This window comes from Ambystoma mexicanum, chromosome 12, assembly GCF_040938575.1.
Source record: "Ambystoma mexicanum isolate Mex_15411 chromosome 12, UKY_AmexF1_1, whole genome shotgun sequence".
In the NCBI taxonomy this organism is placed as follows: domain Eukaryota; kingdom Metazoa; phylum Chordata; class Amphibia; order Caudata; family Ambystomatidae; genus Ambystoma; species Ambystoma mexicanum.
In genome coordinates, this window is record NC_090936.1 from 239799938 (window position 1) to 239817442 (window position 17505).

Genomic DNA, 17505 nt, shown 5'->3' on the forward strand with positions numbered 1-17505 from the left:
GCTCTGGGGCTTGCTGGCAAGAACCTTCAAAGCAACCTAGATCCACTTTCCTTTAAACTTGATTAAAGGGAGAGAAGCAGTTATTCCACTTCACACTTAATCATTGAAGGCACCACCAAGGAACCAGAGGTCTGCCAAAGAGTTTAACCGTTGGAATGTGCGTGACTAGAGAAGCACCATGAAGTTCTCAGAAGACTTGGTAAGGATAGTTCTGTTGAACCTGCCTGGGAGATGGCCTGAGCTTGGCCAGTTTTTAAAAATCTTTTCCATTGGTTATTTTCTTATACGTTTGCTGAGGAACGAAATCCTTGAGAAATGTGAGGCGTATACAAGGTATTTCTGCTATCCTGACCAAAGGTGGTGCTCATCCCTCAGATCTCAATGGTCCTAAACAAGGGAGGGATCCTGAATTAATGATACATAGGTAATTTATTGACAAGTGGGCCTGTTTGTTTGCTTGTTTTTCTTTTTATAACTCCCACGCCCTCCCCTAAACAATTGCAGTTCCACCCTACATGTCAGTTATGTTTTCCTACCTACATGCCTTGACAGCAGTGTAAGCATGCGTGGGACCTTTCAGCTACAGAAATGGGGAAATGGAAGTGAGAGGCTATGGGTACCAGCGAATGAATGCACCACAACAAAACAAACCATTAGAAAAGAGAATCATCAGAGTCAGAGAGTCAGCAAAATAGTTAGGGGAAATATGGGCAGGAAGCATAGATCATTGGAAGATTAAGATGGAAGGAGATGAGAATAGAGTCCTTACAACCAATACAAGTCACAATGCGGGAAAAGAGGAATGGGCAGGGGTGGACAGTGCTATAGAGAACTCTGGAGATTTCCCGGTAGGCCTCTTTTGTGTGGTGACCCATTTTATTCCAAATGCTCCCATAGGTAAAAGGGTTGGGCTTGCCTCTGAGAATGTATAATATGGGGACACTTTTGAAAATGATTTGCAGGGCTGTTTGTGGTTTCCAGTCCACCCTTGGGATTGGCTAGCATAAGAGTCAAAGGGGATACTCCATGAAGGGAGTGGTTACCCCTTCACAATTGGTGAGCATGCAAACTAGGAGATTTGCAGAGGTAAACCCGATTGAAATACCTCTGAATAAGAAGCACATTCCAGAGAGGTTAGGGGGAATTACACGGACTGCAATCTCTGACTGAATGTTCACCCCTGAAATCGGGTAGCTGTGCCAATGCTCCCTGCTGCCTTCCACCAATATAATTGACACCAATGGTACTTTGTGCAGTGGTGTCTTTCAGTGCCACTGCACATCCAGAGACTGTACAGTGTCCCCTCATGGACATATTCCTTTTAATCCCAGTACAAGCCGATTATTCCGGGATTCGTGGTGTGCATCTGGCCTTTGCTGGTATGCAGGCACCGCTGAAATTCCCAGAATGCATTGTGAATATGTACATGCACACACCTTTTTACTCCATTTAAAAAGGAATGTGGCTGCACCCCAATTGAAGCAGCTAAAGCAAAACACTGTTGAAGGACTTGCAAGCTGCATGCCCGGATTCACACCAGAGTCGCTATATATCCAGAGACGGACTTTTTGACCAGGGGGAGACCTCAGCAATAAAGTTTTAACAATCTTTGCTCCAGCTGCAATAACTATCCTTCAGAAGTGGGGTGTCTTATGTAATGGCTCATCTAAATCAAATGAATTCTCAGCCACACAGGTATCCTTTAGCCCTACAGTGTAGACCACCAGCCCACAACATTATATTGGGATCCTTCTTTTCTCTGAAAGTGGACAGGTAGCTTCTCCAATATGTAGTGGTCCTAGATTGAATTCCCCACATACAGTTTTAAACTCTATTGGGTAATGACACAGTGTGGGTACAACAAAACCCACAACATGCAGAAGTGTTTCAACCCATGTATTTGTTCTTGCTGGGAAAGGGATCAGTGAATACATAGTAGAATAGGAACCAACTTAAAAAGGACAGCATAGGCAGGAAGGAGAGAGAAATCAAATCCAGGGAAAGGCCTGTGCAAAGAGGTCTTAAGTGTCCTGACTCCAAAGTCCAGTCAATTTTCTAATCCGCATGTGCCGGAGTGTCACACCCAGACTAGCATATTTCAAACAACACAATTCAGCGAAGTTTTAACTTCCCCAGCACACTTTTCGATTTGGCCTTGTCAGATGATCCCAATGTTGAGTAGTCTTCTGAGATTCCCTTCTAAGGGTGTGGGGTTGCCCCTGTTGCCCTTGACATATCTTGAAATACCTTACCAAGGCAAACCCGTTAAGCTATCCTCTTCTTGCCCCGAAGGTTGCTTTCTACTTTACCAGGACGCAAGCCCTTGTAATTTCTCTCTCTTGACATGGGGCTTCTGGGTAGGAATTGGTAGGATTATTTCCTGCCACTACTTAGCCATTTGTGTGCTTAAGTGATTTTAAATCCCTCAGCCCAGGGTATTCTCCAAGCGTGCACAATTCTTTAGTTGCTTCTTTCGGTCTTGCAATAACAATCAGTAGCTCGACCAGAGTCACCATCAGAACACTATCAAACTTGTCCTCCTCATGCCCCGACTGCAGCCAGCCTTTACATCATGGATTCCAGCAGGCTCCTTGCTCTAGACTTTCTCATTCACCTTCCCCTTTCAGATCACTTCTTTTAGCTATCTTCTGCTCTTACGTCTCCCCCTGTGGGGCTTATTTGGCCTGGCTGCCACTCGCTGCTACCACACCCATGCTGTGGAATGATGTCCTAACACCCTCATGGTCAGTCGACGTTTGCCTGTTGGTATAGATTTGGCACGGATTGATTCAATGTGAATCCGATTCTCCATTAGTGTTTTCCTGAACAGTGCATGGCTAATGGTTCCCCACCTCTGTAGGTGTATTTCCCTAATTCCAATCCATGTAGGTCCAGATGCTGTGCTGCTTCTGATATATGAATGCAGTCCATTACACCGGCACCTGCAGCCTATGTACCCTCTTGGAATTGGTCAGAAGTGTCATGGTAGCTGCATCATGCAGCAATCACGCAGTCAAGTCTGCAAGTGAGTTTATCTTCTCATGATCGGTGTATATGGACATGGCGTGGGTTTGCTCTGTGTGTCCTTTTCCCTTCTGCTTTAACAATCTCAATTAACTCTGCTCCATGGTCCACAGCTGGGTTTGTACACCCAAGGTGCGCTTGCCTCCAAGTCCTTTGCACTGTTAGCTCTGAGATCACGGCTCCGACGTTTCTGCACATGTCCTGCATATATGTTGTTGCCCTAGTACACCGTTCCATGGGGGGGATTTTCATGGGTCTTCTTCCACCTGTTATCTTTTTCATGATAACACGAATGTGTACTCCCCCCTCATTCTGCATCAAAAATATTTTTGATTGGGAGCAACTATGGATCTTTCCTTGTGGGTGAGGGTCAAGGTATGTTATGAGGCCCCCGAGGGGAGAATGGTGGAGCTCTGGAAATCCCACATAGGAATGAGTTGCTTCATGCAGCTGGTGGCATAGTCTGACCCCCAGAGTTTCAAAATTACTCTTAAAGAGCACTCCAGAGTTAACTGAGTCACAGTGCTACCACTATTATGTTATGTTGCTTGGCATTTATATAGCGCACTATATATCATTGTTATGACCTCAAAGCGCTGGTAGGTTGAACACCCTTGGGAACCGTAGTTCTGGTCAGTACAGAGAGACAGCGTCGTCGGGTGCTTGGGTGCACCAGATGTGTGCAGCTGATGTCATTGCCAGATGGTAGCTGCATCCTAGTGTTAGGTGTGGTGCTGAAGATATCAGTTGGATGTGTGCAGGCTGGTGGGTGGACACCCAGACTAGGCTCTGGCTGCGTTAGGCCTGAGGGACGCATATGTGAGCAACTAGGACGGAATGTGCTCGGCTAGCTGCGTTTTCTTAGGGTGATGAGGTGTTTGTGGGGTCGTATTCGTATGTGAACAGCTAGGCCGAATTAATCAGGGGTATAGCTGTGTTCTAGTTGAATGATGGTGTATAGTAGAGAGTAAGCATAGTGTTGTGATATGATGGTTATGTTTAAAGCGCCCGAGACCAGGCACGTGAACAGGATGGCTGCGAACAGGGAGACACACGGACAGATAGAGACATGGGGCGGGGCTTACAGAGAGAGGAGGGGGGATACTGATATATAGCGACAGCATGAGGAGCAGGAAAGCAGGGTACACAGTGCTACACGTACGGGGCATGTTGACATTTACATTCGTATTTCTATCCATGTGCGATTCAGGCTAATGTTCACAGCTCCACCTAAGTGGGTTGACATGCCAACATTTGCATTTCTATCTAGAATCGACACAGGCTAACGTTCACAATCCTGTCAGGGTCTGGTGCAGGTTAATGTTCACAATTCTAGCTAAGGGTGGTACTGCTAACATTCACAATCTAGTATGGGTCTGGGGCAGGCCAATGTTCACAGGTCTACTAACTGCAGCATTGCTAACATTCACAATCCTATCTAGAAGTGACGTAGGATACTGTTTACAAACCTTAACTGAGTGTGGCATTGCCAACCTTCACAATCCTGTCTGGGTCTGGGATATGGTAATGTTCACAATTCTAACTAAGTGCGGAAGTGGCATTGCTAACATACAGAATCCCGTCTGGTCTGGCGCACGCCAATGTTCACAAGTCTACTAAGTGCAGCATTGCTAACAATCACAATCCTGTCTAGATGCGACGCAGGCTAGTTTTTCCAATTCTAGGTAGGTGTTGCATTGCTAACAATCACAATCCTGTCCAGATGCCATGCAGGCTAATGTTCACAATCTAACTAAGTGTTAACAAGCCACTTTTCATCACAGAAGCAGGCAGGCCCAGCCGCCCCAGCAACCCCATCCCGTCCACAACCCGCATTAAGGTTTCTAGTAATCTTTGAGCGCACCTTCGAGATGTGCATAGTACAGCTCCATCTACTTTCAGCGCTCTATCTAGATGTGACACAGTCTCATGAGGCAGAGTACAACACAGTAATCATTGAGCGCATTATCTAGATGTGCAGAGTAAAACTCAGTAAATTTTCAGCGCTATATCTAGATGTGAGACAGTCTTGAGAGGCAGTTGCTATTATTGACAATTGTGCCCGGGTCCGATGCAGGCCAAACTTCACAAATCTAATTGCGGTTTCGATGCAGACTACTGTTCCTGACTACATCCAGGTGTGGTGCATGCAACAATTATAGTTATGTCTAAGTGTGGCACACGCAAGCATTCACAGTACAAAGATAGGTTAATGTAGAGTGGCAGGGCTTTCTGGATGCGGAGCACAGAGGGTCCAGCGCTAGGTAAGTTATGAAATTAACAGCCCCAAGGGGTCTCGAGGTGGGTGTTGCTCGCCTGGTGTTCAGGAAAAAGGAGACAAGTGAATTTGCCTGCACAGAGCTACACTGGGCTGGTTGGAGAGGGATAGCCAGTGAAGGATGGTGGGCAGGCTGGGAGGCGGGAGGGAGGTCGAGAACAGGAAATGGGTGCTAGGAAGAAGGGAAAGCGCGATGCGGAGCACAGAGGGCCCAGGGGTAGGTAAATTACGAAATTAACAGGCCCAAGGGGTCTCGAGGTGGGTGTTGCTCGCCTGGTGTTCAGGAAAAAGGAGACAAGCGAATTTTCCTGAACGGAGCTACACTGCCATATGTTTATTATATGGCAAACCAATGGCAGGCTGTCAGAGCAGTCATAAAAATAGAGTATAATGTGAATTTTAAAGCCAATTGGTCTCTTTGCCAAAGAGTTTACATCATACTAATGCATAAACAAAACAGTTATATGACTGAGTGACAAACTTGACAAAAGGGATGTTCCAAGTAAATACAGTTGACCAAAGATTAGACTTTTTACAGTAAAACAAAGCAATATGGTAAGAAACTATAACAGGATGTAATAATCAAACAAACTAAAGTGATCCTAATTTGGATTGGAAAATATACAGTCAATATGAAATAGAATGCTTGTAAAAATGGATTGAAAAAATTAAGGCAAATGGTGGAAGAAATACAAATAAACAATTTGAAAAACACATATTAGATGCTCTAGGTCTTTGTTTAGAAGTCCTGGTACAACGACCCGGACTAGTTAAGAGACTTTTATTTAAGGCAGATTCGGTGGACACAGTGAATGGAGTAGAGTCCTATACAACTTTTAAGGAATACGCTAACTGTGGGCACGCAAGGGAATGCATTCCCCTTTATCTACAAAGATTCCCCTGTTATAGGGCGAGAGCGATATTTATGCATTTTCGACTCAATCAGATGCCGACTTTAGAAAGAATTCAATACTGGGGACATAAAGAAGAGGTGCTTAATCAAGATCAAATCAGCTCCACATGGCCTTTCTGTCGAGAAACGGACACGTTAGAAACTCTTAAGCACCTTGTCTTAACAAGAGCAATCACTTTGATGTCCGTGCAGTGCCTGCTAACGCAGTTTCGAATACTGGCAAGGCCAAACTCAGCCTTTCATCCTTCAGAGGTCGATAAATGAGCACCGCACACCGTGGGTAATAATAAGCAGCGCTCAGATGCCTGAGGGTTCGTAGCGCTATATAAGTGCTAATTATTATTATTATTATTATGTACCCATTTTAAGTCTAAACAAGCACTCTATCTTAAAGTTAGATTTAACAGGGATCTTGAAATGTCTATCCATTTGATTTGGAGCCGTTGTATGTGGGGCGTAAATATTTCCTTAATTCTTGTATTGAATCTATTGCTCCAAAATATAATGGAGGAATGAGAAACAAAAAAGGGGAATTTAATGTGTAATGTCTCTACAGTGGATTACAGTAATGGAAAGAAAAAGGTAAAGGAAAGGAAAACAATAATAATTTTAACTAATGGCTGGGAGAGACAATTTATTTTATTAAGATTTTATGACTTTGATGAAATTTTTAGCTCCTTTTGTATGGTATTTTATCATTCTTCTTCATTCTATATTCATAATTGTGTTTTATAAAAATGAATTGTATATTTGATTTATGTGTGAAATGTTTTATAAGGTTTTATGTAAACTAACAATACAATAATACAAATTAAAAAAAAACACATCTGGGCGGCTCATTTAAAAGTAAAAGTATGAAATTAACTTTGATTTGGAATTAGAATTAATAAATATATTGGAACGAAAAATATGCCCTTTTAATTATAAAGTAAACACATGATTTGTAAACGTTCTGCAAGACTGGAGAGAAATGGCCTAGAAAATTGATAGGGAACTGTCCATTGATTTCTAATGATCCTTTCCAGTAAGGCTTTTAGTATTCACCACCAAAGGAAATAAATATATATTCACATGAAAATTAAGTGACAAGAAATTCCCTCGAACCATGAGAAGGTGAGGAGGCCATGTCATTTGATGCCAGAGGATCATCATAGATGGCAACCAGATCAGTGCCAACAGCAGATGACCGCAACCGATGGACTTCTGCCACAAGAGACTCCTTGCAGATGTTGTATCAGATGTCGTATCAGATAAGATTCATTGTGGAAGCATGCTTTGCCGCTAAACAATGGACGAAGTCAAAGAGTTGCGGGTAATGTAACAACTTAGCATATGGCTGTGCCAAACTCTGCAAAGATGTGTTGAACACCTGCACCAACCACCTGAGAGCTGGTTATCTGGCATTCAAAGAGTGCAGCAATCGAAACCGTTCAATCCAAAAAATATCCCAGCTGAAATTTACCAACAACTCTCCAGTCAAAAAGGAAGGCTGGAAATACAAATGTTGCTACACAAATAACTTACTATCCTAGGCAGGAACAGGTCTCAAGAACGCCTGTCTATCTTGGCACTGAAAACCTCTTGGAACTATCCTAATGGGGATCCTCCTCCCCACCAAATATTTAACTTTTAGAAAAATGGGACATATTGCCTGATTTTGTACCACCCAACCCTTGTCCGATGTCAGCTAGTACAGACTAGACAACGCCTCAGAGGGGGTGAAGGCTGTCGAGTTGATTACACCCAGCTGAGGAATAGTATTTAAAGCCACATCATCAACATATTTGAAGCATATGGCTATATAAGAGAGCTTTATTATTTATCAGGCCCTAGGGATGTTGATTATAATCTATGGTTGAATTAGCAAAGAAAGCAGCATGTACAACAAGATACACAATCCTTCCCAGTGAAGAATCGCCTCTAAAACCTAACCTCTTGACTGTTTGCTTCTGGTATCACCAACTCACTCACCATCACCTCCCTGCTGTCCACTCATTTGTTACTGCACAGCCATCATTTATCTTCATCTAGAATAAACAAATGTCCCACAACTGTGTCTGTCTACCTAGGAGAACCTTCCCAGCACCTATCATCCTATTTACTTTTTAGCTTAGGCTATTATGTGGCAGTAAAGTACCATATAGCAGTCAAAACCATTGCATGTAAAAGGGAGAAGAAATGTGAGCACTGATATGCAGCTTGTTGGTGTTTGGCTCTTTACCCCCGCCCCCCCAATGAACACCCATAGCTATACTAATGCCAGTGACCATTCCCGCCCACTACCTGCCACTCCCTCCACAAAACAAATCCTCCCGGCACCACTTTGAGTTAACTCTGTTATGCAGCAGCTTCCAACTTTGTGTTGTGTAGGGCCTGCTAGTGTTTTTTGTAAGCAATCTTCTGGAAGTTAATGCATAACTGCACCTGTAAAGGTACTGCTGGTGAAATACACATTTACTTACCGAATGTGCTTTCTGCCACATGATTAAGTGGAAATGCATTTTACTCACATCGGTCCCTTTCACTTAAGACCCAGTAAAACCACTATTGACAGAACTAAATGTTTTGTATTGTGTATGATTAATTAGGCATTTGGGCCATGAGGATAGCTCTTGGGCTAAGTGTTTGTTTGGGAAGCAAGACCACACAAAGCAACAGGTTCCAATCCCAGTCCTGCACATAGAGACTGGTCTCTGGAATTAAGTGTATTATAAACAATTAATTAATTTGTCAGGGACTGACGTCATATGCCCAGTTAACCACACCATTTTCAATATGTGCCATTTTATGGCCAGGTGTGACCATTATGGCTGTGCCTGGTAAATACCGTCCTTCTGCCTAATGTGAGAAACCTGAAGGTGTCGCCGTAGCTAGTCCCCGGGGATCTGTCATCCAGTTGGCCAGGACACGGCCATCGTTATTGGATCCAGTTGTTGGGGGTGGCCAGTGAGGGAGGAGCACCTGGATGGGGGTCCTTGGGGAGTAGGATTGGACCACTGATGGGTGAGATGCGGTATCCCCCTTCTTTCAACACCTTTTCCCCATCTTACCATGTCGGACATTCAAAACCACTGCCCCCCCCTTTTTCCGATACAAACATTTTCACACGGCACACCAGAGAACACAATAACACCAGAGCCGTTTACCTGACATGTCCCAATACAATGGGACATGACGGCTGATGCCCACAGGGATAAAAGGTGGCGCGAGAGAGCACAGTACGAGCATGGCAGACAGCACAATGGCACAGCTAACCAGGCACAGCAGTTCAAGAGAAGGAGAAAGGTGGTGGGGATCGAAAGGGTGGCAAAGAGAGAAGTGACCTTGCCCTTTTCGTCCCAGGCCTGCGGAACCTTTGTGGAAAAGGACATAAGTCCGCGAACAATAGCACAAGTGTCTTACAGCAGATGTCAATGGTACATGGGGCGAACCTACGCCAATAAGCAGGAGCGAGGGAGATTCCTGCATCCGTGGTACCGGCCTTGACTCTGAAAGAAGGAAAGCCAAGCGGTTCATCACAGCCGGTGAGTCGAGGGGAGAACCGGGCTGTGGTGAGCGAGAGACGCAAAGTGGCAAGTTTGAACTAAGTTCAATTAATTGTAAAAAGTGTTAAAGAGGGGAGACCAGCTGCAGGAGGAACCAGCACCACGTGGATGCTAACTCTAGAGACTCTGGTCAATCCCTGTGTGAGTGAAACTACAGATACCAGAAGGTCGTGAGAGAGCCACTGAAATAGGTGAAAGTGGTCAAAAAGGTGGTCAAACAAAATCCCTGTACGATCGAAAGTCTTTGGTCTACAAATTGTTGAAAAGCAAGGGAAGCAAATCCCATAAGTATTGAACTGTGTATGAGAAAATTGGGAAAGTAAGGAGGGGTCAGCGCCCAGAAGAGTGGGACCCAGGCGTGAGCCACTGTCACCGTAAATCAAGAGCCAAAAGAGAAAGCACAAGTAAATAGTGTGACGGCAAGCGTGAACCAGAAGGAGGAAGGCCCATGAGCACTGTTTAAAAAGACATGAAGGGATTCCAAGATGGCCACCATCAGGAGAGCACCGTGAGCGATGCTCTCCCAACACCCGAGTCCAATTAAATGATCTTCAAAGGCAGTTTCACCCTCCCCAAGCAAAGCTACGGGCAGAGGAACTGCTGGTGCAGTTGGTGGTTCACTCAGCTCCCCCCAATCGCAAACAGCGAGAGAAATTAAAGCGGTTTTTGCTCAAATCGGACGGCAACGCCCAGATGGTCCCGCCCCAGAGAGATCGGTAGGTGGATAAAAGGGCAAGCACCGGAGCGAACTGGATGCCACCGGCACATGAGATTTACTGAGGTTGCACCGAGGAGAGGAGGTTGATCCATCGGTGTGGAGCGCAGGGAAAGGAGCATCGCAGAGACGATCCCACCGGCAGGTGGACTGCTCAGCTGTAAGAGGAGAAGGGAGTTTGCTGAGGTGGTGGATGCCTGACAACCTGTCGGGGGACGGAGGGAGGAGAGAATGGACACACCCGGTGAGTACTGGATACGGAGGGGCTTTGGCCTGGAATTGTTTGAAAAGCGGGACCCAAGAGGTGAAGGAGATGAGAGCAGGCGGTGCATCCTCATATGGACTTCGGGAACAAAGGCTCTTATCTGTATATCAGAATGTTATAATTCATAAACACCAGAGTTAACTGGTGGCTATTCATTGAATCCTAAGGCAATACACACTCATTTAGACCCTGCACCTTAAAGCATATATGAGCGCAGGATATTAGGGGAAGTAGCACTAATCTCGCGCTAAGACCCCAGTAAATGCTTGTCACGCAAATTGAACAGAGAGTCAGGGAAGGGTTTGGAGACTACGAGAACGATGATTAGCAACATTTCAATACCTCTTCTGCCCCGCAAAGCTGTAGAGATCCTCAATAAATCGTCCTCAAGAGAGATTGGAGAAAACTGCTGCCAATTCTTCTTTGGGGATCAAGGCATTGCTACACATTGTAGGTTGATCATTGGGGGAGTGGGTCGTAGAGGACAGTAGAAAATTTGCAAAATCCAAAACGAGGAGTAAAGACTCAATCCCACCTGCAAAAGGTCCCAAGAAAACTCAGGACAGCAATCTGCAGAAGACGTGGGGTCTGGATCTGGGCTCCACCTCAAGCTGCAGATGGTGGCTCGGGATAAGCTGAGAAGGGAGACATTCGACAGCAGGAGGGCCTGGACCAGATTTTAACCACGGCGATTCTGAAACAATATTTTAATGATTTTGAGGACAAAATTGCGGATACAGTTCAGCGGCAGATGGACAAGATGAAGGAGGATTTGGCAGAAGCTTTGCAGGACATAAAAAGGAATGTTAATAAAATGGAGGAGAGGGTCAACTCAAATGAGAGGGCCATCAAAGACCTAGCATATGACTCTAGGAAATCGGAAATGCTCCTGGAGCAGCTGGAAACTGCACCCCACAACTTGGAAATCCAGGCAGAGGACCTAGAAAATAGGTGCAGAAGATCAAACATTCATATAAAGGCATTGCCTGAGGAAGTACTGCATAAAGATATCAGGGCTGTGGTTGGTAACATTTTTGCAGACCTTTTGGATCCAGAAAACCTAGAAAACATTTGTTTGGACAGAGTGCACAGGGTTGGCCCCCGGAGGACAGAATCGGGGACCAGACCAAGGGATGTTCTGCTGGCAGTTCATGACTATTTCACAAAGCAGCGGATTTTACTAGTGGCGAGGAAAGCAACTCAAATCATCTATAATGGAGCAGACATCTCACTGTTTCAGGATTTGACTAATATTATGCTCATTAAGAGAAGGCAAATGGCCCCAGTCCTCAAGGTTCTTCGATAATAAGATATAAGATACAGATGGACATTTCCGTTTGGGGTAATCTTTGAGTGGCAAGGCAAGCAGGGAAGGATTGGCTCAAGTGAAGGAGCAAGAATATTGCGTATTGAGGAGGGGGACCAGGGCACAGGAAAGCTGTCAAAGGGGGCCCAGACCAGGCCTTGAAGCTGGGAATGGTCTATCAAAAGATCAAAAGGTGGTAAAAAAAGGGGGTGTACCAAACCCAGCTGAAGGGTCCTGAAGGGTGACGATCGCAGGAAAGGAAGCATCCTTTTGGGAGACTGATGCGGGGGGGGAATTACTCAGTGGTTAAAAGGGGTGGACTGACTGAAGATCAAGCCTGGGGACAGTGTAATCTGGGAACATTTTGCAAGCCACGGGGGACGGGTGGAGGGGACTCTTGGAATGGGTAGGGGTATGCCCGCTTTGACGTACACTGGGGTTGGGAACATGCTCAATTCTCAAAGGAGCGATATGAGGGGGGCTAGAGGCTGGTTGGGCATTCCTGACACAGAGGGGGACAGTGGGGATTTGGTGGGGCAAAGGGGGGAGGCAGGAAGGAGTCTGAATATGACTAGGGAAAGAGGTGCAGGAGTAGAACCCAATTAGATGACAAAGGGAAATTCTACAGGGTTGGTGATTATCTCTATGAATATTAACGGTTTAAATTCCATGTTGAAGAGGAAAAAATTGGAGGGATTCCTCCGGAGGGAGGGGCCTGATATAATCACTCTATAAGAGATTCATGTGCAACTCTGGGATAGAGACAGAAAAAAACTGTGGGGTTTCCGACAAATATATCAGACAACAATAAGACCAAAAATGGGGAGTGTAATGGTAGCTTTCAGGGACAACACCGATCATACGGTAGAAATGATGGAGGGGGATGCCACCGGGAGGTATTTAGCTTTAAATGATAGAGAGAGGGGAAGGGTACAAACTAGCTACGGTATATGCGCCTAATACTGGTCAAGACCACTTTTTCCAGAGATCACTGTCTAAGTTAGAGAGGTTCGCAAAGTGCCCGGTGGTACTTACAGGCGACTTTAACATGGTGTCGAAGCCAGGAAAGGACAGAAGTGGGAAAAGTTTAAGAATACAGGGAAAGTCTTGCAAGGAACTGGTTGGGAAGCTGGAGGGCCTAGGGGTAGTAGATGTATGGAGGGTGAGAGAAGGGGACAGAGGGTTGCACATGTTTTCCCCCACGTTCATCTTTTCATCTAGGATACACTATGTCTGGGCATCCTATGTTTTGGTGGGCTGGGTGATGGATATGACGTTGGGAACTATGGTGTTGTCGGACCATTCCCCAATAATGCTGAGGATAAGAAGGAAGGTGGGTCCCCCGGGAATGTGTAAATGAAGGTACCCAGCTGGAGTGTTTAAAGATGAGACTCTGAGAGAGGAGAATAGGGAAGGGATTGGGACCTACTTTCTGGATAATAAGGAAGAAGACACCTCACTACAGACACAGTGGGATGCCTTTAAGGCAATTATAAGGGGAAGGATAATTTCCATTAAAGTACAAATGGAAAGGGAAGTACAGAAGGTGGAGGAGGATCTTGAGGCGAGGTTGAAACAGGTAATGACTCGAATTTGAGCCTCAGTAGGGAAACTAGAAGAGAATTTAGGTCATTAAGGGGTCAGTTGGAAATGATACAGGCAAGAGCGGTGGAATATTCCCTACTGATACTTAAACATAAGTATTATACTAAGTCAAATAAGTCTGACAGGCTATTAGCGAGAATGCTGAGACAGGAGGAAAAAGCTAAAAACCCTCTTGAAAATAGCTAGGGGGGCATATATACGGAAACGGAGGACATCTCCCGGGAATTTTGCAGATTTTACTCTTGTTTCTATAGTTCAGAAGGAACAGATGAAGTACTTAGATAGTGTGAAATTAACCAGTATTTCAGAAGCGGAGAGAGGAGTACTGGAACAAGACATAACTAGTGAGGAAATACAACAAGCTATCTATTCCCTTCTTCTTAAAAAGTCCCAGGGGCCCCATGGGTTTACTTCGGAATTCTACAGAACCTTTAGGGAAACCTTAATACCATATTTGACTCCCCTTTTTAACGTCTTTTGGAGAGTGGGAAAAATTACCCCGTCTATGGAAGAAGCAAAGGTAAGGATCCTTCCGCTTGCAGGTCATACAGACCAATTGCGTTAATTAATGTGGATGCTAAGATCTATACAAAAATGTTAGCAAACCGTCTGGATCAGATACTCCCCCGTTTAGTGAGCACAGACCAGTCAGTTTTCATCAAAGTTAGGCAAACAGGTGGCAATATCAGAAAGATAACTCATCTTATTGAAAAAGTGCATACACAAATATTCCCTCCCTCCTTGTTGCCCCGGATGCCGAAAAGGCTTTTGACAGGGTGGAATAGGACTTCTTGTTTGTCACCATGCAGAAAATGGGCTTCGGGGAGAATGTTATCTCTAAGATGAAAACTAATTATCACTCCCCTTTATTACGCTTAGCAATAAATGATGAAGTAAATGGCCTATTATTATTCAGAGGGGCATGAAGCAGGGTTGCTCCCTCTTGCCATTGTTGTATGTAATCCATTTGGAGCCTTTACTGGTGGCTTTCAGAGCAAACACGACAATAGAAGAGATCTCGTTTGGAGGAGGAGCCATTAGATTGCCGCCGACGCGGATGATATGTTGTTAACAGTACAATCCCCGGAGATATCCATGAAGGCAATGGGAAGGGAATTGCAGAGATTTGGTGCAGTCGCTGGTCTTAAAATAAAACATTCATAAATCTGACGACGCCCATGGCCACGGTAAGTGCACTCAAAGAGGAACTTCTGTATAGATGGGTTCAGGGGGCCATCAGATATTTGGAGTTATATATCACAAAAACAATAGACTTGTTATATGCCACCAATTACCCACCCCTTCTAGAGAGCATAAAGTCCAAACTGGTGGATTTGGCCTGTTGACTATCACATGGATGGGTAGAATTAATGTTTTAAAAATGGTGACCCCTCCACAACTACTATATTATTTCACTGCCCTCCCGATTCAGTTCCCGCCTATGTTTAAAAAAAAAAATCTTCAGAAATATACTGGGAGCTTTCTCTGGAATAAAAAAAAACACGACTGGTCAGACAGGTGATGAGGATGCCTAAAAATAGACGGGGGAATGGGGGAACCGGACTTTAGGGTGTACTTCCTGACCTCACAGGTGCAAGTGATCAGGGCTTGGTTGTGAGAGGATATGAACATAGCTGTTGATAATCTTTAATTGCATTTCTTTACAACTCCTGTGTTATTGTATTTTCCTTCCTCATCTTTTAACCTCACATTTACCTCTGTTGGGGAACTTCCTAGCGAAGTATTAGTGCCCTTTGAAAGCTTCAGTAAAGGCGGCTATGGGCTCATCCCTGCATATCGCTATTATCACGGCATACCGATTCTGTGATGCACTATGTTTGTAAAAGTACAGTTCATGTTCAAAATGTACTGGTTTGCTTTTTGCTTCTGCTTTGGATGTGCCTGCGGGCCTGCTACACAAACTTTGACCTTTGCATGGGTGTCCTTTTAAAAAAACATGATATTTATAACGTAAATACTTTTTCTTTCTTTCAGGAATAAAAATGGCTTGAAGAAGAGGAAGCTGACCAAGTATGTGTCTCTTGACATTTCAAAAATTCTCTACAGGTCAATCACGTTACAACAAATTTAGTTGCATGTTGTTTCATTTCAGAAAATGTCAGATCACCTTGAGAAATTGATGTAACTTGTGACAAGGTCATCTGTTGCACTTCATCTAATTTGTAATATCTGCTGTTTTTCTAAACCTGATTATAAAACCTTTTCATTTTAATGTAGCACTTTCTTTCTACTTGGATTTGCAGTTCTATGTATTGCCTTCATAGTTTTATACTTTCTGAAAATCCAACTCACATTTTCTTTCCCAAAGCTGCCAACTTTGCTCCGTTTCCTATAAATATTTTTGCTGTTCTACATTTGATTTGAAATGAAACCAACACGTTTTTGATTTGAATTTACATATTTGGAAAAGGATGCTTCCAGCGCTATTTGTATGTAAAATGTTGTCGTGGTGTTGTCTGATATTTTGTTCTCAGTTTTGTACACGGGCCATTGCATAGTAAACTTTCTAGCCATACACAGCCATTACCTTCATTTTACCATAAGAGATTCTTGTAATAGTCCATTCAAATGAAAGATATGTTTAAGGACGCCCTTGTGTGTGCTGGCCCAGTGAAGATGAAGGACACTTCCTGTAAAAGCAAAAGCACTTATATAGTGTGTCTACAAATTAAAATATATAAATATGAGCTTTTACCTCTGATGGTACAAAGATATTTTTAAGATAAGGACACATGATGCCGATTATAAATCCCAAACCACAAAACAAGAGGCAGAATTTGGAAAAATGTCATTAGAACATTTTCATAAGTATTAGATCACTAGTGGTTAAATGCATGGCAGGGTATTCGTAAGTCTTTAAATGCCAGGAGTCATCTGGTGCCCCGCCAAAAGCCCTGCACATCAGTTTAAATCCCAGCAGGACTGACTGCCACCCTTCAGAGGTCGATTAAATGAGTAACATTGAGTTGTTTTATAACAGCACCTATTACTTTAGCCAACTCCATTCATAGCAGCCAGCACATCATTTGTTCATCATCCACACATGGATTTCATTACACACCTCTATTCAGCCAAGCAGAATACTCAATATGTATTCTATCAACTCTGGTATACACCTCATTCCAAACAGTCTGACTTCAGCAGCAGCCTGGCAAGTAGCACAGAAACAATTGGCTTCAGGTGTGTAAAGGTAGAGTGGAGCATATGCAGTGCAATACCCCAACTTAAACCGCAATGAAACACAAAATCTGTAAAGTTCATTGTTGCTGCCTTCATTTTCGTTAAATTAACATGACAAGTTGCATGCGTGCAGAAACGTTTACTTACAATAAAAGCTATTTTCTTTTTAGTGACACAGCTCCATGTGCTAATAGCATGCCTCGCTTCGGATAATGATCCTTCCCTCAACTTGGGGGTGATCATTATCCTGCGATAATGACCCCTCCCTCGACGTATAAGGCTTAATTATAGCATTTAAATTGTAATCACTTCTAGCTCCCAGTAGGCCATGATTAGAGCGATTGCCGAACATTATGTTAACGGCTGTGCCTACAGGGAACTCCTGAAATTGGAAGGATGTATTGATTTTAAGAGCAGAAAAAAAATAGTTTTAGAGCCAAACATCATAAGCTGCATGTCTACCTCAGGAAAGTTGGCCACTGGCAATTTGTCTTCAGGATCACCTTCAACCAATACAGGCATTTAAGCCAACCGTCTTTTGTATGCCAGGACTTTGCATGCCTGCTAAAAGTCAGTCAGGACTGTGTAAGGGTTAGGATGATGGCATTGGGACAGCCAGCAACTCCACCTGAGGTGAAAGATCGACTATTTCA

General features: G+C 44.1%; 1 protein-coding gene across 4 annotated transcripts in view; it reads left to right on the forward strand.

Annotated features, from left to right (window-relative positions):
- Positions 1–17505, forward strand: part of PTPRO (protein tyrosine phosphatase receptor type O) — a 1358825-nt gene that overhangs the window by 1112769 nt on the left and 228551 nt on the right. For 2 of the 4 annotated variants that reach the window (XM_069628367.1, XM_069628369.1), the window contains one exon: positions 15647–15682. In XM_069628367.1, the coding sequence (XP_069484468.1) occupies positions 15647–15682 (36 nt within the window). Of the gene's footprint in view, positions 1–15646; positions 15719–17505 lie in introns of all 4 variants that reach the window. The other 2 variants (XM_069628366.1, XM_069628368.1) reach the window with 1 other exon arrangement.